Source organism: Haplochromis burtoni, unplaced genomic scaffold, assembly GCF_018398535.1.
Source record: "Haplochromis burtoni strain Fernald_Lab_line unplaced genomic scaffold, NCSU_Asbu1 Contig_7, whole genome shotgun sequence".
Taxonomy (NCBI): domain Eukaryota; kingdom Metazoa; phylum Chordata; class Actinopteri; order Cichliformes; family Cichlidae; genus Haplochromis; species Haplochromis burtoni.
In genome coordinates this window covers 1,189,305-1,213,868 of record NW_024582368.1, presented here as the reverse complement: position 1 = coordinate 1,213,868, position 24,564 = coordinate 1,189,305, and the positions used below count along the sequence as shown (strand labels likewise).

Genomic DNA, 24,564 nt, shown 5'->3' with positions numbered 1-24,564 from the left:
CTCACAGTTGAAGTGTACCTCTGGTGCAAATTACTGACCTCTGTCATCATTTTAGGTGGGGGAACTTGCACAATCGGTGGCTGACTAAATACTTTTTTTGCCCCACTGTATGTATCAGAAATGCCACGGACAGAAAACCACAGACTAAAACGCCCCCATTTTTTCTTATTGCCACGGCACATTAAATGTATTGCATATGTATTTTGGAGTGCTTAGATTCTTATTAATAGTTCCTTAAAGATCCTTGTTTGAGAGTGTATTAGAGTTTAACATTATAAGAAATTAAGGGAACAGCCACTGTGACTAACAAAGCAGTCGCTGTTCAGTATTTAATGGGAAATATATTTTATGGAAAGCCTGTTAATATCGGCATTGTATTTAACATCAAAGTGACTTAGGACCATACAAAGCTAACCACTGCAGCTAGCCAGTATTAGAACTACTTTCATGTTCAAATAATGTGACATTAGCGCCAAAATGTTAAACTAGAATCATAACAGCAGTTCACAAACTAACTTCAGGGGATAAGCCAGTGCTCATGGGCAGAATGAGCACCTCTGACTGAACTTAATGTTGACTTTCTTCTGACTTAATTCAGGACAAATCTGAGCCTGAGCTGCTCCACATGTGCCAGGAGCTTCAAGGCGAGATGGCCACTCCTGATAGCAGCATTTGCTCATGTTCTGCTGCCAACCGGAATTACATCAGTGCATTTGGACTCATTTTAGTGCGACTTAGCTGGCATGAGTCCAGCAACATCTATGCCACTGTTGGTCAGAGTGGCTCTGGCTACCTAAATCAATGAACAAGGTGTCAGGGGTGTACAGAACATATGTTTGATCTGTGTCCCAGCATTTTCCTCAGCAAGGTGTAGAGACCATGAACTCTTCTAGTAAATGGATATGACTAAGTAGTTTGAATGTGAACAGTGTAGCTCCTATGAAAATTCTGTGTGCGGAAAAGTCAGAGTCATCTTCCCTCTCCTGGAAGAAAGCTTGGAGAGGTCTAAATAAAAGCATATGTGCTGAACACAATCCAAAGGTTCATTCACAGGAATATCTTGCGGTAACTGCTACTTTGTCACTAAACCTTTAAGGAGCTGCCAATACAAAGTTCCCCAAAACTTTGTGTAAGCATGTGCGTGTGGGTGTGTTTGGAGGGGGAGGGTGGAGGGGGAGTTTATCCCACATTGGCTGGCTCCTAGGTCCCATAAAGTCTCCACAGTTTGCCATGCTGCACACTCGACAGGAAAACTGCAACAAGCCATCAAATGTGATGATGTGTTGCGTGTGGGGAGAAGTGACTGTTCCCCGAGGTCAGATTTTTGTTAACGTTTATTCAACATAGCTTGCAAGTTTCTTCCAAGAGCGAGCCTGCTGTAACATCACAGGGAAAGATAAGGCTGTCCAGCAAGAGAGTGGAAGATGTGGAAGGAAAGAATGAAGAAAAAGGGTGGAGGCTTTTTTTTTTAAACAAAAACTGGCTTTTTTTAAGATTTGAAGTTAGATTTATGGCCGTGTGTGCATATGTGATGTCAGAGTTAAAACCTCCTTGCTTTTCAAGGAGATTAATTCTAAATGCCTTGTGGGAGCTGGGGGAGTAACGGGAATGGCGGCAGCTCAAAGAATGTGAGTGTGTGTATGTGTGTGTTTATGGATGAGTGGGTGTGCGTGCATCGGAGGTCCTGTTTGAGGTGCTCATTAAATGGCCTTTTTTAGAGCTGCTCATGTTTTATGGAATGGAGTGATGCACTCTAAAAAGGTGTATATATGAGTTTTAGTGGGGGGGAAATTAATATATATCCAAAATGGGGGCCTAAAATTTATTTGGCTTGAATTCAGAACAATGTGTGGCGTGCTCCAGATTTATACTGACATGATAGGGCTTGTTGTAATTATCACTTGAGAGCGTTTAATCTTGTTTTCACTGAACCACTGCAATGGAAAGCAGGAGCTGATCCAAAAAACAAAACAGTTGGAGCCATCCTGCTGTTGGACAGCATCTCTGTTTCCCTCTGATTATTGGATAATTCAATCTTTGGGCAAGCAGGGGGCAAGATGTGTGATGTTAATAGCCCATAAAATTTTACAATGTCAGATTTATCAGCATGTCATACACCATCTATTGTAATATCATCCCTCGCTGCACGGCACATTGTTTCATTTGTGTATAGTTCTCTCTGCAATGCAGTGTGAAATGCAGCTATCGCTGGCTTGAATGCAACCCCAGGATGAATGGGAGTGGTGGTGTTCCCCTTTCAAAGCAAGTCCAAACACAAAGCAGATAAGAAATCAAAGAATTCAAGACACTAAAATCATATATTCCGTGTATTTTCATCCGTATTAGGGCATGAAATATTTCTATGCTCTTGCTGATAGCACCACTCCCAAGATTCCCCTCTCATCGCTCTCATTGTTCAGGAGAAACGGGAGTTTTAGTCATGCTGACACTCACTAACTGATTTGTGAGTTTGTTCCACACGTTTGTAAAGGTCGGGCACGCTCTTGACGTTCTTGAAAATCCGTCCAGTGTGCCAGCCGCATTCCCTACTGATAATAATCCTTCCTGTTACTCTGAAAATGTCTAGAAAAACAACCAAAAAAAAGAAGTGCTGAGCAATTCTGCTGCTTTTCAGCGCGAAGAAGATCAGTCGCTCTGCTCGCCTGACATGCCAGGAGCTGGGCTGCAGTCATTTACAGCCCTTAAAGGTAATTTCCGACACTGAAGGAGTAAAGCTGCAAAAACGAAAAAAAAAAAACATGTTCAAAATAACAGCGGGATCATTCGAAGAAAAGCAGAAAAAGTGCGTTAAACATGGCTCGCGATTGCATGTGTGTGTCAACCAGCTGAGAGCGAAGAAGTGATTTATAGCAGCCCTGTGTCCCTTTCCATCATGAGGTAAACGGAAAGATCAACACATGTAAGCACATCAGAGGAGGAAGCATCTGGCCACTGGACAGGCACCGACCTCAGGGAGAATAATAACAACAACATTAAGCGCCTGCACCGAGGAGGCACGGCAAAGCTGCTTCCCCCTTTTCTCCTCTCTGCCATTGTTGATGTGATGGCAGCAAGGAGCCAGTAGCAAACCATAAGCAATAACAACATACTGTACAGCAACACGGCTGAGGCCAAAAACAGGGCTGCCTGCATGATGGTTTGATTATATTCACAGAGGCTGAAAGACACTCTCTGGCAGCGTAAGGAAGCTGATGAAATACTGTCACCATGGTATACCCATTAAAAGATAGAAAGGCTGGAAATCATTCTGCAAAGTGTATTTTTAGATTCCATGTGTTTATTTTTCATGGAGAAAGGGGGGGGGGACAAAACTAAGGCTGTAGCTGTTTAAATCGTTTTTATGATCGAGAAATAGAAACAGTGTTAAAGGAGCTTTGTGTCATTTATCCGAGGCTGAGAAGTTGCAACATCAGCAGGCCTCCTGGCACCGTTTTCTAATGGAAAGTGAGCTTTAACTGTCAGAAATCGAGCATCTCTGAATCACTTCTGCTGATTCTGAAACATAACTTGTGAAAGTTTTGTGCAGATCACATAAATTACCTGGCTTACACATATTGTGGCCATGGAAGATCTCTCTGGTGGACACAGTATTTCATGGTTTCAAAACTGCCTTTGCCATTTCAATTCTGACATTACTTCTTACTTAATAGCCAGGTGCTGATTCGCTGAGCTTATATCCAGGATATTGCCCAATGTAGAGCAGTAAAATGAGCTGGAGGACTGATCTCATCTCTAGGGAACAAATTGACTTCAGTTGTCACTCAACTTCCAGAAGAAGTCATATTTTCCCTCTATACAGCACTATGCAAGCAGATAAAGAATATATATGACAGTCATGTCCTTAAAACAACAGGTCTTATGATGAAACCAAATCTGAATTTCTTGGTTAAAATCATCATCGGTATGTGAGAGAGTGATACAACAGTGAATGTCTACAGCTGTCTGTTAAACATGGTGGAGGCTCTGTCGTGGTTTGGGGTTGGATTTTATCCAATGGTGTTGAGAATCTTGTACTATTAGTTTTGGGTCCACCATTTAATATCATCAGAGAAACATCTGATTGGCAGCAGCTTTATTTTTCAGAATGACAATGATTCCAGATACACTGGCAATGCAGTATAAATATACATAGATAGAAAATCACACAGTGGAACACAACCAGTCATGGATTGGCCTCCCCAGAACATTATTAAAGCCGTGTCGGATCATCTTGGCAGAGAACAGAACAGAAAGCACCTATTTCCTTTTTTTCTAGGAAAATACTAAGAAATGAGGGTTGGCTCAAGACCTTTGCAGAGTAATATACAAATAATCATAAAGCTAATATGAAGTGAATAAAGTATTCAATGGCTCAACACTAAATAATCCATTTAGAGCCTGACTCTGTAATTCTGTAAGGCTGTACATCCAGGAAACACTTGCAACTGTAACAGAAATGCCAAAGTTATTACAGCTCATCCTGACAGGAAGTTGGAGCAAAATGTCTGTACCAAATTTCATGGTAATTCACCCATCTAATCTATCGCAACAACAAACTATTTTTGACCCAGAAAGCATGTGCAGTTCAAGAGCCCGAAGGTGCAGCTGCAGTGTAACAGGTGCAAAAGAGCCGGGCAGTAAAATCACAGGGCGCTAGAATAGCAGCATCGTGCAGACGAGCGCAAATCACGAGTTTGGGAACAGGTGGAAGGTATGAGCTTTGCTGGTAATAGATAGGTTCAACAGGGACAAAGGTGTGCTTCAGGTGTCTTACTGCCTGAGTAAACAAAAGCGGGTATGTTTTCATTAAACAAATCTTTTGTGTTTGATCCAGCGTCCTCCTGCTAAGCAACAAAATTGCTGCATAATGTTTTAATCTAACATCTGGCAGATACTGTATCCGTTTAATTTTAGAGTTGAAGGCTTCATTCTCTGTGAAAAAAATACAAAAACAAAACAAAAACAAAACGTTTTCCAAATTTCTGTCGCTTATTTTTGGAGAGGAAACAAACACTAACAAGATAACATCTAAAGGAATTTCCTGAGAAGGAAAAAAAGAAGAAAAGCATTACAGCAATCTGTTTAACTTCACATCTTTTTACATCGTCCATGGCATGGCAAAGGCTCATGGTTGGGGCTTGTATCATCAACTGCACATGTGAGGATGAGCCAACAATAAGTGGAACTGTAGGAATTAACTGTAAAGGTCAAATAGTGAAGCCTGTTGGCAGCGTCACGCTGTGCTTTGCAACCGCTGGGCTCTCTTTCTTCGCTCCGCTCCCTGCATTCCTGCTCCTCGCAGATCGATCCGATGCTTATCTGTCAAGGTGGTGAGTAATTCCTACCATCACAAAAGATGGGAGCAAACGGAAAAAACAACCACGGCTAACATTCCAGAGATATTCCTCCCAAGTGCATTGCATCTGTGTGGAAAAATGTTATTGCATGCGCTTGGCCTTGTTCGGAAAAATACACAAGTTCTCCGTCATGCGGGGCTTAACGGCCTTAATAGAACATATTTAGGAAAAATTTCCGGCCACTGCAGGTGAAGAGCGTACAGGCAAAGCTGAAATTAGTCAGGCATGCAGGTGGTAATGTGGCCTACATGACCTCAAGAAACCAGACAGGTAAACAGGAGTGGCATGTTGCTTCATACTGCAGCTCATGAGTATCTAATTTAGAGATGAAAAATAAATCGGCACCAGCCAAAGTATGTAAACTTAAGACCTGCGAGGAGAATAACACAACCCGCAAAGACATAAGGTATAATTATCTGTCAAAGATTATACTGAAGATGCAGTTAAGCTGGGATTTCTAAACTGTGAGGGTGTATTGTCATACAGTACGCTTTAACGAATCTAGAAACAAGAGCTTCACACTATTCTCCTGATTTATGACCGATTCAGCTGTCATTTGTCCGAGGAAGTGATCTCACTTGGAGGCATCACCTGGCGGAGTACACAAGTGAATGTATGTTGTATGTTTTTGGAGGGTGGGTGGAGGTCGTGGAAACGTGAGGAATCATTAAGCTGTCATACATATAGTCAAGGTTCACAGCTTCTCTGCTTGGCTGGAGAAAGGTGCCAAGTTCCCTTACACTGTGTCACTACAACAACAACAACAACAACAACACAAGCTTAAGCCTCTGTTCTCACTCGGGACCAAAGGGCTTTATAGCCCCCTTTTGCAAACAGTTTTCCGCACAGGGATGACTGCTCAAGCTGCAAATCAAACAAAAACACGAGGTTGAAGAGTGTTATATATTCTGTGGTCTGTTTTGCTTTTAATCAGCATAAAGAATAACGCACTTAAGAGAAGCTTTTCCTTTTTTTTCAGTTTCATTTGCGCTGTGGAAAATTGGCTTCATTTTTTGCAGCGCTGGTAGCTGACCTCTCTGCTATTCGCCACACACTCAGCAGTAAGTCACTGAAACAGCAAGCAGCTGCACAACCCATGACGCTGGTGCAACCTGGCTTGGTCAGTGCTCCGGCACTTCTGTGGTTATTTAGTCAGTGTCCGCCTTTCATCGTCCCCTTTGCCCTACCTGACTCTGCACTCCAGGTTTCCTCCACAGAGTGGTGAGTTTGCAGGGAAGGAGCCTGATGTAAGCGCTATTTGATACACTGAGGTTTTCCCCCATTGAAAGCTAATGGGAATTCCTTTGGTAGCAAGATATGTACGTAGCTGTTCAGAAAGGCTGCTGCGGTGCAAAAACGAAAAGATAATTCTGTGTCCAAGAACAATTGGCTCATTGTAGCTCTGTTAACTGTAATGACAGAGAAACTGGAGACTGATGTAAACATGGATTATATCATTCGAGCAGTGAAAATATACGCCCACATAACAGCATGAGACGCCTTCCAGTTAAAACTGCAGTCATTTCAAAGCAATAACACTGACAGCAACAGCCTATCATTGTTTAGCCCATGCACTGAAACAGCTCACCAGTGAATAGGTATTATACCCATGCCAGCTCGCTTATGTGGTTACTTTAACTGATATGCTGCCATGTTTTACACTCTAATAAACCCTAATTGGGTTCCAATTCAGAGAAACACATAAAGCACCTCACACATATCTTTGTCCCAGGTGTAAAATCAAATTTGTTACTTTCACTGGAGCGCTACGACCGCAAACCTCACCACACAGCCACACACCACATGGTGAGAGGAGTTTTTAATCACTGAATACATGTACTGTACTTTACTGCACTTTGTTTTTGCATTAGATTTATAAAGGGGCGTCTTTTCCACTTAACTCTCACACATTAAGACAGATGGTAACTAGATGTACTGTATAGGGTTACAAATGATTTCAAATATTCTCTCTCTTCTGTGTGGCACAAAGTAACAATTAAGGGCACTAGTGTGTGTGTGTGTGTGTGTGTGTGTGTGTGTGTGTGTGTGTGTGTGTTAGTGACACAAAGAATCTCCCACCACTCCCTATTTGAGAAGATCAAAGAGTTTTTCTCAAACACAAGATCACACCCACGCAGTCTTTGCGCAGCTACCAAAACCACAACCTAGTAAAGGCGCAGGGGATATCTACTGTAGCTGTAAGGGGTACATGTGAGCACATAGCTCACCAGAATTTTACAAAAGCGGCTTGATTTCCCCCCCGAAGCGCAGGACTTCAACACCCAAAACAAGAAGAATTTAAGGAAGAAGCTGAACTCTGGCCAAAAACATCACGCTGCGAGCAACCAAAGGGTTTTGAAAACATGACATCAGAGTGGAAAAAAAACAACAAAAAAATGAGAAGCTTGCAACACATCTGGCAGCTATGCATAGTTAAGCTGTTGATGACTGTCAGACAGATGGATGAACAGTTCACCTTTTGAGCTCTCAGCTTACTGGGGCTCTAAAGTCGTTAGCAAGTAATTATCAAATACCTGCGTAGCCCTGCCAAGTGTAAAAAGAGCATACTGCTCTTTTTAAGGAGATAAAAACACTTTGAAAAACAATTCTGCCACTACACTGCAGAACACAGCAGCTCGAAAAAGGGGGGTGGCTGAAAGTGTATCTATATTTTTAGGATGTAATCTGTCTCACAAAGGACAAAGACCTATAATATTCTGGAAGATTTAAAAACTCTTGAAAATAATGTGGCAACCATCCTTTTTAAACCTCTGGACTTTATTTCATGGTTACACCTCTAGTGCTGCTGACAGAAGCCAATTTCTCTCTTGAGGAGTATGTCAGCACCACTTCCTGAGATAACCGTGTGTTTACACCATGTGTTGCTGTAAAGCACTTTAAAACAAAAAAGGAAGCCAATTTTTCATGGTACCTCCCATAATCATATATCTGTACAGGGAGAGAGGGGGAAAAGTGTCTGGGCTGCTGATATTACCTTTGCAGAAGTTCTGCTCATCTGCAGCATGTCCTGGTGGGCACCGAATGCTTTGAGAAGGACCCCTCGGGGGCTGAGGCTGGTCTGGTGGGACAGCAGGGACAGGATTGTCCGGCAACGGCACCTGCTCACCGTCCTTACTAATATAGATGACGGCGCTCTTTGGAAGGCAGAGGTATCCACCAAAGTGGTTGATACATTGCATCCCTCCTTTGCATGCGTCGTCATACAAGGCACATTCATCAATGTCTGAAAGAAAGAAAGAAAGAAAGAAAGAAAGAAAGAAAGAAAGAAAGAAAGAAAGAAAGAAAGAAAGAAAGAAAGAAAGAAAGATTGCAGATATGCTATTTATGCTATTATTGTATTTGGATAAAGTACAGCTTGCATTAAGCTTACATGTAAAAACGTTTTTTAAAAAAACAGGAGTATAAAAAGCTACATAAATGTGTAATTTCTCACCTTTACATTGCTCTCTGACTCTGTCATACTCATAACCCTCTGTGCACTGTGAAGGACATACAACAACGCATTGTTTAGTATCCTTTCAGGAACTCTCGAGCTGTACATCAGTAAATGAAAAAAACTGAGCAGCATGCATATGTCAGGCTGTATTAAACACAGACTGACAGTTAGAAGAAAGGTACGCTTACTCACTGTAATAGAGACCGGCTCTTCAGCCTCCTGAGAGAGAACATGTGCAAAAACCGCACAAAGACACACACAGATCCCCAGCATGTCGACCAAACGTCGGAGAAGTACTGTAACGGGATGCGGAGACGTCAAGTGGATTGAGTGTGCAGGACCATTTTTGCCTGACATGCCTACGATTTTTAGTATCAATTATAACATTACTGATGGCATTACTCAACGAGTCCCAACATTTCCCCCTGCTGACGTGTTGTTTATGTTGGCACCGCTCCAGGTAAATCTCCGACTTCAACCGAGTGTTTTTTCTGTCGTTTCTTTCCTAAAGGATTAGTGCGTAACACGCGTAAAGATCGTGCGTAAACATGCCCCCTCTGTGCCAATCGGGGTTATGAAAATGAAGGCACGCAGACCTCGGGTTGATTAATATTTTGTACCTGCCAAATACACGTCTTTCCTCACACAAGCTGCCTAATCACACGGTAACGTGCGTGTCTATTCTTGATTTTGCTTTGTTCATCACAGTTCAAGATCCTGACACTTGTTACTGGACAACTCCCTGAAACAAGCGAACTGCAAGAGAAACAAGTGCCACCGGAGTTTTACTCACTTGTTTCAACAGCTTAACATTTTTCACATTCGATGAATTGATTTCATTGTTGGTAAGAACGATGTGTGCAAGTGCTTCGTCATCCCGTGATGTCTTAGCTACATACCTGCAGTTACCTGCGGATATCCAAACTCTCCCGGCAAGCCGAACTAAACGTCCCCGGCGTCTTTGTTGTTGCAAGTCCGACTGTGCGCGAAGCAGGGTGGCCTTTATCGTGCAAACGGTGCAGTGGATGTCAGATGCTTGGCGGAGTGCAAGCAGCGCTTAAATGATGAACATGCGGTTAGTACAGTATGACACACTGGGGGGCGGTGTACCGGGCAGGTTGACTCCGGGCTTTTCTCTCACCGGGGTGCAGTAAACCATCAGCAAGTTTCAGTGGCTCCCTCTATAGACTGATGTACAGTGAGGGAAGTGGATATTCTCAGAAAAACAGATAATACGGTATTATTATCATCAGCCAGTAATCTATTAAAACTCTTTTGATTGTAAATTCATTAAGAAATGCCTTTCACATTTTAGGTTATATGCAAAAGTTTGTGTTCATGTAATAACATACACATAAGGACATAGCGGTATCACCTTCATTTCTTAGTTTGTTTGTTTTTCTGAGCCAATGTGGAGCTATAAGTCATTACATTTGTAGAGGCCTGAATTATTTCTATATTTTACTCTACAATTGAGCCTCAGTTACTTTGTTGGCTGTCACATGCAAACCCCTCTCATCCTGTGAGACCTCAGTGCCAGTGTTATGTACAGAATGTGTGAGCAGCAGGTGGTAAATCAAATCTTGTGTTGAAGAAGTCTGTCAGCAAGCACTACATTAGCCTCTAATACATTTCATGGTGTTTACAAGATGCCTGCGCTTTAGGAACATCTGCTGGATTGGCATGGCTGCTGGGATTTCCCATGGGGGAAGAGACAGCAAGCGATTGTGTTTGTGTGCATGTATGCATGCATGTGTGCCAGGAGCTTGCTGATATAAGCAGGGCTAAAATGGACTTGGCACCAGCCCCTTTAATGCTGACCCCCAGACCCTTTCCTTAGAGGGTGTTCATAAAAGAATAGAAGATATATTCTGCATGGCACAACATCCTCATCCTTCCTTTCTTTTGAAAAAAAAAAAGTAGATTCTCCTCAACCTCAAGAAACTAATTATAGGAGTCGTGTAATCACATTAAGATGTTCATATAAGAGCTGTATTATTTCCAGTAGGTCTTTTAACAAAACTACTGATTTGTTCACAGATAATAATGCATTTGGGTAAACATTAGGATATGCATGCACACACCTTTACAAACAAGGACAATCACAAAAAAGAAACAACTGTACAAAATGTTTTACTCTTCACTAGAATTTATTGTACTTGGTAGGCTATTCAACACATGCACAAAAACAGTGAGATAAGACATTTCATTAGTAAGAAGCATTTTGAAACCGTTTATAGAGATTAATAGAAGATTTTATCCAAGACTGATGAAAGAGAGGATGAGAGAACATTCCCTTTGGTCCTGTTCCCCACTGGAACAAAATTAGACAGTCATGCTTGTAAATCACAGAGGCGAGGCTGAGCTGGTTAGATCTCTAGGTGTGACCAAGTCTCCCTGTGAATGTTACTGAAGTCAATAAGCCCGCCTGCCCCCCCCACACACACACACACACACACAACAAAAGTATTATTCTAAGTAGTACAGTGCACAAATGCATTAAAAGAGAACATGCTAAAAACAAGTATGACCTACATTGATGCAGGTATCCCGTTTGGACTCCAGCGAACAAGAGGGGAACATTATATCAACATAAACATACATTTAAATGCCAGAGTGATAGATTGGCCCTCAGCTTAACATAAGTACTGCTCTGAGTTTCACAACATCTCTGTGATCATTATTACCTAATCCCCAGCCCTCAGTGGTGACTAATATACATGAACCCACACACAAACATACACACATTCATTCTTGGGAACTGTGTGAAAACTACTAAGAATCTGTTTATTTTCCACATTTAAGAAGTGCAAAAAAAAGTAAGAAAAAAAAAATCAAATTTAAAACCATATTTTGAGTTCATAAACCAGAAGAATATTATTCCAGGGGAAAATAGAGAAGCCAGCACTTTGTGACGTTTCTTTCAATGCTGAAGGCAATGCATCAGGTACTGTTGGCAATTGAGCATTAGCCAATCAGTTCCTGATGCAGTATCATCCACATCAGAAAGCTCTTCCTTCACTCCGACATCAGTGTAGGGGTAGCTGAAGCTGAATAATTTACAACACATTTTGATCGCACGCCAATACGTCCTAGTGGTGAGAGGAGCAATGCAAAATAACCCAAACTCATAACAACAAGCCAATTATTATTCTTTTCATCCTATGATAATACAATAGCCAATACTGTACAGCACACATCATCGTAAGTCAAGATGGCAGCAGAAGCATCTGGAAAGTGAATTCATGCAAATTCCAAATGGGCATGCATTATGAAAGAGCTGCAAGAGATGAGGCTGCACTTCAAAAGACTGTCGAAAAGAAATTTTTAAAAAGTGGGGAAGGGGGATGTGAGAGAAGGAAGAGCAGACAGAGAGGGTGTCTGTGAAATGCGCTTGTGTAATTGCAGTGACATCTTCATTGAGAGTCCTCCATCTCTTTCCTGTGTGCTCCAAAGGGCGTCGTTGACGCCGGTCGATGTGCAGAGCAGCCGAGGCGCTGTGTTTAGCATAATCCCAGAGGCCATTGTGAGAGCAGCTAGTGAACGACTCACAGTTGCCAGCTGAGATTTCACCAAAACACAGCAGAACACAAGGAGAAGGGGATGAGACAAGAAAATCAGAGGTGGAGGAGGGGTACAGAGAGGGGACAGGAGGGAAGGTAGGAGTAATGAAGAAAAGAATGCATGTGCCAAATATTACATTACCCTAAATCCAAAGGGTGTTATTGTGTGCATTAGTGTTGAGGCTAAGGGTGGTGGTTTTCTGTACTGAGCATTCAGCTTTCGCAGCATCAAAGAGGAAAAGTGTGAAACTTGCTTTCCTCCAGGTGGACTGCACCTGTTGGCCCTTATTCAGCACTGCAATTCAGTGTTTGCCCCCTTTTTTTCTTCTTTTAACCAGTCACTAAGTGTTTTGACTTGTAACAGTCAGGCATACAAAGATTAAGCTAAACTATCGCATGCCCACATCTGTTGTGTTGTGCAGTGATCATCACCCAAAGCTAGAAAGCAAAACCTGCTTTGATCACAGGTTCAGGTAGGTGGACATTTTTGGGGCCAACCTTTGTGTAAACAATGTGGTGATTTGTGAAATGTTCAAACAATATAGAATTTTTCTTAGTTTGCATTGTTATTCATATAAGGAGAAAGATGGAACAATGACTGTTTTAGGGCTGCTTTTTAAAGGGATATTAGACAAACTGCAGAATCTCTCCAGGTGATTGTGAGAAAATAAAGCACCATCACAGTTGCCTGCAGAGATTACTCAGTCAGCCTCAGATTTTTCTCTCTTGAACACACATGCACACTCTTCTGTGGCAGGTATGTGTTATATCTATAAGAGTCAATTGGCAGCAGATGGTTAACACTGATCAGGATAAAGGATGAGGTTTGACCCCCCTACCGTTTCCTCAAAGGTCTTGTGTTACCATAGTGACTAGTCCAGGGCACGTGCCTCCCATTGTTGAGCCGTATTCTCCGGGGTCAGCCACACACCCAGTTAGAGGTCAGATGTCACACAGGCCTCTCGCTCTGGTCACCACTCTGCAGCTTTCAGCCTCTGACCCCAACAAACACTGAAACAAATTAAGAGATGGGGAGAGGGGAGAAGACGATGACAAAATTAACCACATTTACTCAACAAATCTGCACAATCACATTCGGGTTCAGGTTATCCTGACAAAATCTGTTCTGAGTGCGGTGCAGTTTTCCGGGGGAGATGTACAGTGTAGTGGAGACTTCCTCTGCATCTTACAGTATGTCTCCCTCTTGTGGTGAAGTATGATAGTTTTATGTGGACTTGGTCTACATGATGAAACAAAAATGCACAGTATGGGGACATTCTCATGGCTGAGGGGTTAATGCCTCACATGTCTCTCTTTCAGTGTTTTCCCTCTATACCAACACTGCACACACAAACAATAATAGTGATGGTGAGCTCTGAAGAAGTGTTGCATGAAAAGATGCATACGATACTTTTTGACAGTTACTTGACACTTGGTTCTCGCCATTTTACATGTAACATGACCACATCTCATTCATGCAGCCACAAGGCTGACAAGACTTTCTACCAAACCTTATGTTTAATTATCAAATAGCTATCAAGCTAATGCACATTTACTGACCAGACTGGACACATTTTTGTAAGTTTTTTGCCAGAGGTACCATTTTTTTCTGTGTTGGGATATTCAGGTCATCGAGTTGCAAAGTGTTGCTCGGGCATTGACAAAAGAAAAATCTTAAGTTTATTAAACGGAACAGGCTGACAGTCCACACTTTGTTAGGCAGTGAATGAACAGAGTGGTTTTGACAGGCCTAACCTCTTAAGCTTCGGGTCCCACTGAGCTCGGCGCAGCTAGAGCTAAATGCCATCTGTCCCAACATCATGAGGCCCCCCAACCTGTCCCCCAACAGTTTAGCATAAAATCATGCATTGCTGCTATTAAGAAAGGACGCAAGATCATTTTAATCATCTGACATCAAAGTCCACAAATTAAAGAATTTGCCCCATTGCCAGCAAAAGTTTAGAAAAAAGTTATAAGGCTCGTCAGGTTAAAAGCTTTGCATACAGCAGTGCTTGTAATCCACTTAATTTGGTTTTCAAAAGAAAACACATAAGGAATATGCACTGGATTACAAGCAAAACAACTGTCTTTGAAGAATTAAAAAAAAATCTTTCAAGAGGTCTACACTCTTTTGTAAGTTAAATAATGTTGCTGTTGCATTTCCCTCCCTGCCTTCATCTGCAGCCTGGCTTTTGGGTGCCTGCTACCTCTGCTGTGGGTTTACACCTAAAAATAAAGAGCAGAGAAGTCAGAGATGTGGAATTAGAAGGAAAACCCAATGAAATAGTAGCTCTGAACAGATACCAGTGACCCCTGAATGCAGTCTGTCCTGTTTTACGACTGCTGCACAAAAGTCTTCACAAATAAATATTGTATTAAAAACTTCTTCTTTTTTTTTTATGGACATTTTAAAAAGTAAGGAAATAAAATGCAGTTCAATTGTGTCAACTGCAAATGACTCTTTGCTTCAGTTAATCTCTGACTGTTTAACAGTTTTTCAAAAATAATTTTATGCTTTGCTGACTTTCACATACAGCACTGAACAATAAAATAATATCACGAGATGAACTTTGGTCCTCGTCCTTTCACAGTGTTGTCTGCTCCATTAGCTGTCATCTGATGTTAAGAGCAGAAACCAACCTTTGTGCCCTGCAGCTAGTGTGTGTGCGCTTTAGTACTTCATTAAGGTCTTGGACCTTAACTGTACAAGCAATTGTCCTCCTCCAACAAAAAGACTGACGCATTGCATCAGTTGGAGGTAAATTTATCAAAGGAGGCACATACAATAGACACAGCAGCACAAATTATGAAACAGGTCTGTAAGGGGCCTCCTGGTGAGCCATATTGTACTGATTGTTGATGGTCCAGTTTGGACTGAATGACATGTAGTGACATTCAGATGGAAAATGACAGAAATAGTGCTATACATGTACAGCATGAGTCAGTAAATGTGCAGTACGGTGAGCGGTGTGAAACGATGTGCATTCGTGTACACGAAGCCATGCTGAGTGACACAGACAACCCATAGACCTCTTATAGTTACACATTGGCTAAAAACAATTGGGATCTCCATGAACTGAAGTGACATGAGTATTTGTTCCAGCCTTTCCATTAGGAGCTCTTCTGTAGAGGTGAAAGAAAAAAGAACAAAAAAACAAACAGCACTGAGTGAGGGAGGGTAAGAGGGATTGTAGGATAAGGCGTGCGTACAACGATGTCTGGCAGAGTAAAAGGGATCAAACTGCAATAGCACGAGCTGCACTGAATTTGAGGGTGGGTTTATCTACTTACACAGCCATTTTACTCAAGCCACATAGCAATGTTAAATACCACAAAACAGGCAGAACATGAATCATGGCACAAAAATGTAAATGCACAATTGATCAGTCCTGAGATATGTTTTTCCAGTGCTAGCTGTGAAATAATTATGTGCTTTTATAAAACAGGATTACCAATTTTAGAGCCGCAACAATCGGTCAATCCCTTCGCAAGTCCATTAGCTGAAAATTCAGCAATTATTCTGATGAATCTTTTTAGTAAAAATCACCAACAGTTCTCTCCTTTAGGAAGATTTGCTGCTTTTCCCTATTCCATGACATTATTTTTATAACTGTTTTAGACCAGACAGAAATAAATAAATAAAAGGAGTTAAAAAATAAAACACAGATAACAAAACAATCTACTGTGAGGCACGTTTACTAGACTAGTTACTTAATTTCAGATAAAAAAATAAATAAATAAAAAAAAAGCTCCTGTACAGTACTGTGGAGACCAGTTTTAATTTGCCTGTCGTTCACTTGAATATGAGCCTGGCTGCCATTTAGCCCCTGCACTGCAGTCTCACATGAAATGGACCGATGGCACATCAGACTGTCCTCACCATATTTACATCCCATCTCCGTTATTGGATGCATAATTCCTCCACACATCTCTTCAATCTTGTATCACCCCCTGCTCCACAGACACACACACACACACACACAACTGACGACAATTATAATTTCATATGCCCCAGTGTATCGCCCACCCAAGCAATTTTCTGCCATTTAAATGTGAATTTATGTCTCATGTAAATGCGCAGGGATTCGATTTAGGCCCATTGGAGGACTGGCCTTTTCCCCAAAGAGCTTACTGTTATAGACTTCTGGTCATTTCAAGGTCTCTGTTCATCACCTCGATTTCACAGATTGTATCGGCACTGAATGACATCACACCACCTTATCAACTTCTCTCCTTACCCATAATACGGTTTCACCAAAAATCTGAATATTAAGTCAAACCATCTCTTACCTTGATCAATGCATCACCCTTCTGTTTTCAACCACCTGCTCTGCGGGTTTCCTATTAATGAAATGTAATTAGCTCTTATTTGTGACTGATTTTGAATAATTAAATACATTTTCATTGTCTAATATCAATCCCAGACATGTTTATGATAAAACTTTCCTGTCAACTTGAGCACTGCACTCCCTGACTGTGTGTAAATAAAAATGTTGAGTCATGTTTTAGAACGAGCCAGAAAAAAGGAGGATTCTCTAATGAAGAATATCATCTTCTCCCTCAGTGGGGATATATACTTTCAAGTCTGCACAATAAAACTAAAGCGAAAAGAAGAACAGTCGTTCCAAATCATCAGTTTATTTAATAAACTTCAAAATTATGGGCTTCTGGTCAGGTAATTTCCCAAACCTATAGTTTCACCATTTTCAAATGAGGCTAGAAGAATGTTGCTATTTCTTTAAATGCCTGTTTTCCATGCTGACGATAAAATCGGTGAAAAAACATTTCAATTAAGTTCACGTTTCACAGGCGGTAATTGGCTGTTTTATTGGCCACATCACAACATAGCAAGCAGTAATACATGACCTTTGTAAAGAGCATTTCTTGACAACGTGTTACTGTTTTACTTCAAATAAGTTTCTTCTTCATTCATTTAGAAAAACAAAGACTCAAACTTCTAACTATACACTGGGCACTTTCAATTCCTTAATAAAATGTCTTCTCTACTAACACAATACAATGAGCACATTTAAGGAGGCAGGTAATTTTTTACTTCATTTACGTATGTGTGTGTGGTTATTTTTTTCTGTGAGAGTAAGTCAGCTACTGTTCTAGTTCAGGAGATAAATATGACGTGAACCTTTCAGCTGCTCAAACTATGAATCCAAGATAAGACCTTGACCACATGATCAATTTCCTGCTCTTATCACAATAATAACTAGTCCACCTGCTGCTGATCACATGCACCCTCCAAAACCCTCACAAATACTGCAAAATGCATAGCACCATCAGTCTACATTCCCTCATCTTATCCGAAACCCAAGGTCTTTACACTCAGTTATCAAATACAGCTGGCTGTTGCGCAAACCATCAAGTGACACTTCTTTTGATGGCACCTTTAGTTTCACTGTGAAGAAGAATAGTAATATTGATAATACTGGTCAAACCTAAGAGCAAAATAATTGGTAGCTCATATTTGAGCCACTTTTTAGGCTGATGCCATGTTCAAGCAGACAAAAAAGCAGCACTGCATGGAGGCCAATAAAGGCCTACAGCAATAGTTAACGCCCCAGAAGCTGTACTCAGAAAGCTTACAGTACCTACAAGGAGGTGATGTTACAAAGCAGACACAAGAGGTCTCCTCCATCTTTTACTTTCTTTTCAGAGCTACTGAAAGACCCTTTGGACGCCACTATAAACTGTTGTCTTCACTTTCATATTCAATACATATTCACATGTTGCTTGTCATGTGTTTCTTTGGTGTATTAAGAGTTGTTTTTTTTCATGTGCTATGTGCAGAGGTGTTTTTTTCTGTTCTCAAACTGATCTCCCTGTTGGAGCTCAGTCTGAGGGGAGTTATTTTTCTCTCCTTATCTTTCCTCGTGTGGTGCATTTTCCATTGTTATACCTCTCTGACCTGTCTTCTCCATGTGATGTTTTGTGTAATGTATGTATGGTCGGAGGGTAAGATGGCGCCGCCATTGCGTGCAATAGGTCGGCAGCCTTATGAAATTTCCCCTTGTGGGACTAATAAAGGTATATCAAATCAAATAAAATCAAATTATAAACAAGAACCTGGCTACCAACTTGGGCTGCTTTAAAAGTTACACCATATAATTGTTTAGTATAATACAGTGGACTTCAAATGTTTTCTGGCGAGTACCATTTCAGAAGGAAAAAAAGAAAAAGAAAACTGAGCTCTACACCAATTTTTTATCAATACAATACAAAAAGAATTCAAGATGAATTTTCCCTAAATAAAGGTCACACAACAGCATCAAAAAACTCTTGTTTGTTTCCCCATGAATTATTCAACTTAGTTTCACTTCATATTTTCACCTGGTTGTCTGCATCCCACCTGAAGTAGCTTTGTGCCCCACAGTTTTTAGAGCCACTGGTTTAATAAGACATGGCACTGCACAAATGTGTTGCATGAGTTATGGTGCAGGGTTCAGACAATGTCCAGAAAAATGCAGTGTTGCAGGTAAAGTGCTGTGTAATTCCAACCCAGAGAGAGAGGACTTGAGGGACCAGCAAAAAAAAGCAATGCAGCTCACTGTGCATTTGTGATTGATGGTCTCTGTCTGTGCAATAGCTGACTGAGCAACATGTACATCTCTCTTATTCAAACACTTAATGCCATGCACACTTACAATAGTGTGCTCAGACGGGCATCTCAGTGTATCTGAGTGTATCTCAGCCCAGTCATATGCGTCAGGCTTGCTATAGTGGCTAATTTAGAAGAGGGACCTACTACATAACTACCATGTCTTAGGTTGGCGTCCGACTTGGGGTCTTTGTCGCACGTTCTCTGTCATCCACTGCACCCTGATTCATCGTGGTACACCACTGAAAGAAAAAGAAAAAAAAAAACATGGAGAAGAATATCTTTAATCTTATGAAACTCTTAAGAAATGTGTCCAGCATATATACTGTCATATTTGTTGATCTATGGGTCAACAACACTGCATACTGTAAGAGCATATTTCTGCAAATTCTTGATCCTGTCACGTCTCTGTTGTCTGGTGCCAAGACATGTTCGGTCTGGCTTTTGGCCAGGCTGGGCTGGTCGCCACCACGGCCCCAGCAGCCTAGCAGGCAGGCCTAGCTTAATGCTGACACATCGCTAACATCAGCCAGGGAGAAGAGACCTCTGGGAGATGCTGAAACATCAGCACAGCACCATTTCAGATATACAAGGAGGGATATGCGTGCTCATCTACAGCAAAATTTAAGAAGCTGCCACAGTAACACGTAGGGACATTATTTTGACACACAACATCCTCTTGTGGGGAGTGAGGCTGTTCACACTGCGTATTACGCACACTGACAGAGAAACTGTGGAAACGCACAGAAAAAGCCACACCCCTACAAATAAACCTATGATCATTCACATGAAAGCGTCCGATCATACTTTCGTTCCCCAACAAGAAAAACAGATGAAAATATTCAAAGGGACATAACCAGTCATATTTTGCTTAAACTGGTGTATTAGTGGTTTAAATTTGTGAATATTAAGAAAAGCATAATCTATTGCAATATTGTGACTTTAGGGACAAATAAACCTTAAAGATATTAACAACAACAACAACAACAACAACAACAACAACATCATATCACAGCACCTGATCCCAGAAAAGAAAATATATTTTCTTCTTTACGGGCATGTTTGGGGTAAACTAATCAAGCAGTGCTATTATTTCTAAAGGTAAAGGGCAATTCTAAACAATCACTATATTCTGTTTAAAAAAAACAAAACAAACAAACCTCGGAGCTTAATGAGGACAATATTGTGTAAACTAGAACAGAACTAAAAAAAACGGACAAGACCCAAACTCTTCACAATAGTGGTGTTTTTTTCATTCACGTTAATCCTATCATAACGGCTGCCCTTTGTGCTTAGCAAGCCATGCAGATGAGATTGGCAGCAACGAGCATGTCATCGATATGCACAGATATAACCAGGAGTGCCGCTGATTGATGATGCAAACCTTCTCCCTATAGCCTTGTTTGTGACCTCTGACTTCTTACCCCTTGAGGGGTTAAACTTATTACCCTTTGACTCATGTGACCTCTTCTTTGAAAAGGGCTAGATTGAACGATGACCACAGCTTGGGTCCTATTGGCCACTCTGTCTCCAAACTGCGGCCAGAGGGCTGACCATCCAAACCCTACAGGGATGTGACCCTGGACCTGCCACACGCTCTGTGGATAATACTATTAACAGGTCAATACAAACCTTAAAAGAAGGGGGGAAGCAAATGCTGCTTTAACCTAAAGATGAGCAGAAGAAAGGGATGAGGGGGAGATATGTGGAAGGAACACATTTGTAAGACGTATATGGAGGTTATTTGTCAAGTCTGTTTGAACAAATGGTCGCCAATTTGATATGCAAACCGAGATAATGACCTCACCTGGACAAATTTTGGAAACCACTGAAAGTACATATCAGTATGGCTGCTCTGTTAAAAAAAAACTGTATGGTCATTCACTGAAGGTGCGGCCAAAACTGTGTGCAGAAAAGCAACAGAAGTGAGCAAAATGTGTTCAGTTCATTAATTCTCAACTTAAATAAACCTCAGTGAAAGAACATGAGTACTTTTATCGTATCTAATTTAATCGAAAACTCAGTATTTGATTATGTGTAAATTTAGGATTCAAGATTCTGTTAAAAACAAAGAAATTGTCCATGTGAACATTTAATTAGTGTATAATATGAATGCAATAATTAAATGTAGCTTGATCTCCAGCCTGAACCGAGGAGGGGCGTATTGGATGTTTGCCAGTAAACCGCGCTACATGCAAGACATGTGCTCTCCCTCTCATACACACCCTCTACACAAGGATTGTTAGCTGTTTAATACCCATTACTGTTATTTCTCTCTAAGAAAAAGCATCTAAATGAGCTTTTGTAGAGTGAAGCAGTTAACTTATTGGTAAAAGATTTATTTGGATTTTAACCAATATGTCTTTATACTACACTTAAACTTTTTATGATGAATCAAACCAATATGCAGCATCGCCTATCTGAAACTGTTGTCCTTAATTAGGATACTTCAAAATGAATGCTGTGCAATCTCAAAACCATTAGCTAACTAAAGAAAATCCTCCAAATTCACCGTGTTTATCTCCAACTCTTTGGCAGTCTCTGCGATCAATATCACAACCCCCCCAAAAAAATGGGAAAAAATGAAAAAAAATTAAGAAAAAAAAAGAAAAAAAAATCCCATCGCTTTAAAGACAAGTATATCTACTAGACTTGATTTGACTGAAAGCCTGTACTTAAACATAATGAATACGCATATAGAGGGTGTACACAGGGCATACATAATGCGCTTTGTCTACCTCCACCCTTAAGAGTTGAGTGCCAATAAAAATAATAAAATGCAAAAATAAATAATGCAACAAGCAGCCAAAGCCATGACCCCTATAAAATTTGTTTTGAAGAACGCATTACAGGATAATAAAATAAAATTGAGCTCAAACACATGGAGAGAATTCACTCTGCTAAACTTGTCAGACCTGCGGCTACAGTGGCGCTTGTAAACAACCCTACCTACAAGCACACATTCAGCCTCATGCAAACGCACATGCAATCTCACACAAACAGCAGAGGCTCACGGATTACTCTGAAACATGAAGAGGGGGAAATCTTCAAATGGAGAGGGAGAAAGAGGAAACCCAAAGAAAATTTTAAAAGAATTTGCTCACAAGGCAGAAAGGGAAAAGAAAAATAATCAAACAGTACCTCCTATAGCATCCATGTCAGGAGAGAAGGGTGGGACACCTGCAGAACCTCGCATGTCTATCCAGAGCTCTTCAGCGACTGCTCCCTCACGGAGCAGAGTGTGTGTATGAGCCAGAGAGAGAGTATGTGTGTGTTGGTGACTGAGGGAGGGGATCCTACCATCCTACCCCTCCTCCTTCGGACTGTGCCTCCTTAACAGGATGGAGGGGTAGGTGGGGCCACCGCAATAAAGCAAACACATACACACACATTTCTCTATGGTTGTTATGTCCTCGCATCTCTCACTCTTTCCCGCCTCCACACTTCCATCTTTCCATCTCTTTCCAAGACTTGCTCTCTCCCTCCTTCCCTCGCACACTTGTTCTCGCGCTTCTCACCTCGTGTTTCCCTCTGAGTCTTGGTCTGTCTGCCAGGCTCCTACACTCTCCCACTACCTTTCATCTCCCACCCCTCTCTACTCCTTGCCCCTATCCCCTCCTTTCTCACTGTATCGTAATACTAACATGCATGCTCTCGTTAATCTGGAGGGGAGAGGGACATATGCTGTTTCTGGCTGGTGGTCTACAACCTGCTAAACTCCTGGTGTGTATGGCATGTGTGTGTGCGTATCCTGTTGGTTTTTAGTCTCATAATACTACGGTGCTAGGATTAGGCGGGACAGTCAGAGAGCACTGCATGTTGGAGAGGTGAAAAGAGAGAAGAGGGACAGCAAAAAAAGAGGAGCGGCGCCACGATCAAGAGCAGCAAAACACACTTCTTTTTTTTTTAACCTTTTATAGTTCTTTTTCTGGGTCGCTGTGCCAGCACCCCTCCTTTCCTTCATTCATCCGGCCACACAAGTCCCATCTGATTCAGGGAGTACCCATCCCTACATAAATCATTCTCTTATTCCATTGGCCACACATTACATTCAAAATATTGATTTCCCCCCCCTGCTGCAGCACTGATTGCAAGGAAACCCTGCACACTGGTCACAAACAGGAAGTGGAAAAACAAACCACGGGTGTGTTTCGATTGACCACAATGGCGGACTCAGAGCTTTGGTCACAACACTGACAAGGGGAATCTATGCCTTTCTGCACAAATAATGGAAATCCAACAACCAAGTAAAACAGAGAAAAAGGCAGTTAAAAGGAGTTCAGAATGATTTACAGCCACATTATCCTCAAAACAACCCAGAAAGCACCACTAGGAACAATGACGTACATCTGCTTTTCAACATTTTCAGTCTACAGAGTTAATGTCTTAAGATTATTTCTTGTTACATAAACCATGCACTTTTGAAAACAAAACTCAGTTTTAAACAAACCATTGTCCTTGAATTCAAACTGACCATCAGAAGGGCAAATGCTGCTGTTTCCATGACAGCACAGCTGATGATACTTTGAACTCTGACCTTATACTCCTGCCTTTTGCTCGGAAGCAGTGACCAACCCAAAGGGTCAATCAAAACGAGGTCAGGAGAGGTCGAATGGTAACGACTTCTCTCTGGTTACGCAATCACATCATATCAACCTCCAGCAAACCGCATCTAAGCATCATTCATCCTAATCAGAGCAGTGCACCTTCCAGGAGCAAAGAAGGGGGGATGCTGCATTCAGTATTACGAGACAGGTGAAAACCCCTGGGCTCACACAGGGAAGAGCAAATATGAAAATCTGAAATAAGAAAAGAGGATAAAACCACAACAGAAAGTAATCACTTATACTTGTGGACTCCCATTCATTCATGCAGCAGGCCTGTATTGATGTATTAATCTGTCTGTCACAGACCACTTTATGTAGTCATTTAGAAGTAATTTTGATGTAATTATCTCATATTATTTTGCAATTATGCACAAGAAATTGGATTAAAATAAGGGAATGAGGTCAGTGAGCATGATTCAGCTGCATTTTCAAGAGAAATATGTACAATGTAATAATGGCAGGAAGGCTCTTAACTCATGGCATGCACTGAAAAGCATGATTATTCACATTACTCCAGATGAGAAATATAAGAAGTTATAATAAGAACTATATAATAAATTATCCTGTAAGGTTCATACACAGGTATACCAGAGGCCTAAGATGAGTCAGCAGTTTTGTGTGATTTTTTGTTTTTTTAAAGTGTAGCGACAGATCCCAACAACAAAAAGGTCTCATTCATCAGAGAGGATGGCGGGCAAGTGCACCAACTGTATTTTATAGAGAATGTGGTCTCATCTTGAAAGACAGAGGGGTAAATCTTTAAGAAAGGATGATACCGTCTTCTGGTAGAGAAACTGGGTTGGAAGATATGGGGGAAAGACAGATGAAGGGGTGGAGGGACTGATCAGAGGGGTGCCAGACACAAAGAGGCCAGGCCATGGCCAGTGGCACGCGATGGGCAGATTAACCAGCGTTTCCTCCCCTAACTGAAGCATTAGGACACCTGACTGAGTCCCGCCAATGGCAGCCAGCC

General features: G+C 41.4%; 1 protein-coding gene and 1 long non-coding RNA gene across 2 annotated transcripts in view; both read right to left on the bottom strand.

Annotated features, from left to right (window-relative positions):
- The window catches only part of efemp1 (EGF containing fibulin extracellular matrix protein 1), a 23,624-nt gene extending 11,288 nt beyond the window's left edge, over positions 1–12,336 (bottom strand). Inside the window, exons 1-4 of the mRNA XM_042224819.1 lie at positions 9,714–12,336; positions 9,007–9,110; positions 8,812–8,857; positions 8,353–8,601 (exon numbers count right to left, since the gene is read on the bottom strand). Of these exons, the coding sequence (XP_042080753.1) occupies positions 8,353–8,601; positions 8,812–8,857; positions 9,007–9,087 (376 nt within the window). The 5' untranslated portion in view covers positions 9,088–9,110; positions 9,714–12,336. The remainder of the gene's footprint in view (positions 1–8,352; positions 8,602–8,811; positions 8,858–9,006; positions 9,111–9,713) is intronic.
- Positions 12,337–14,777: 2,441 nt separating this feature from the next.
- Positions 14,778–23,750, bottom strand: LOC121815198. Its single transcript, XR_006054869.1, has 3 exons — positions 22,126–23,750; positions 19,143–19,226; positions 14,778–16,718 (listed from the first exon to the last, which is right to left on the bottom strand). It is a non-coding gene; the product is annotated as an uncharacterized LOC121815198 (long non-coding RNA).
- Positions 23,751–24,564: the final 814 nt, after the last annotated feature.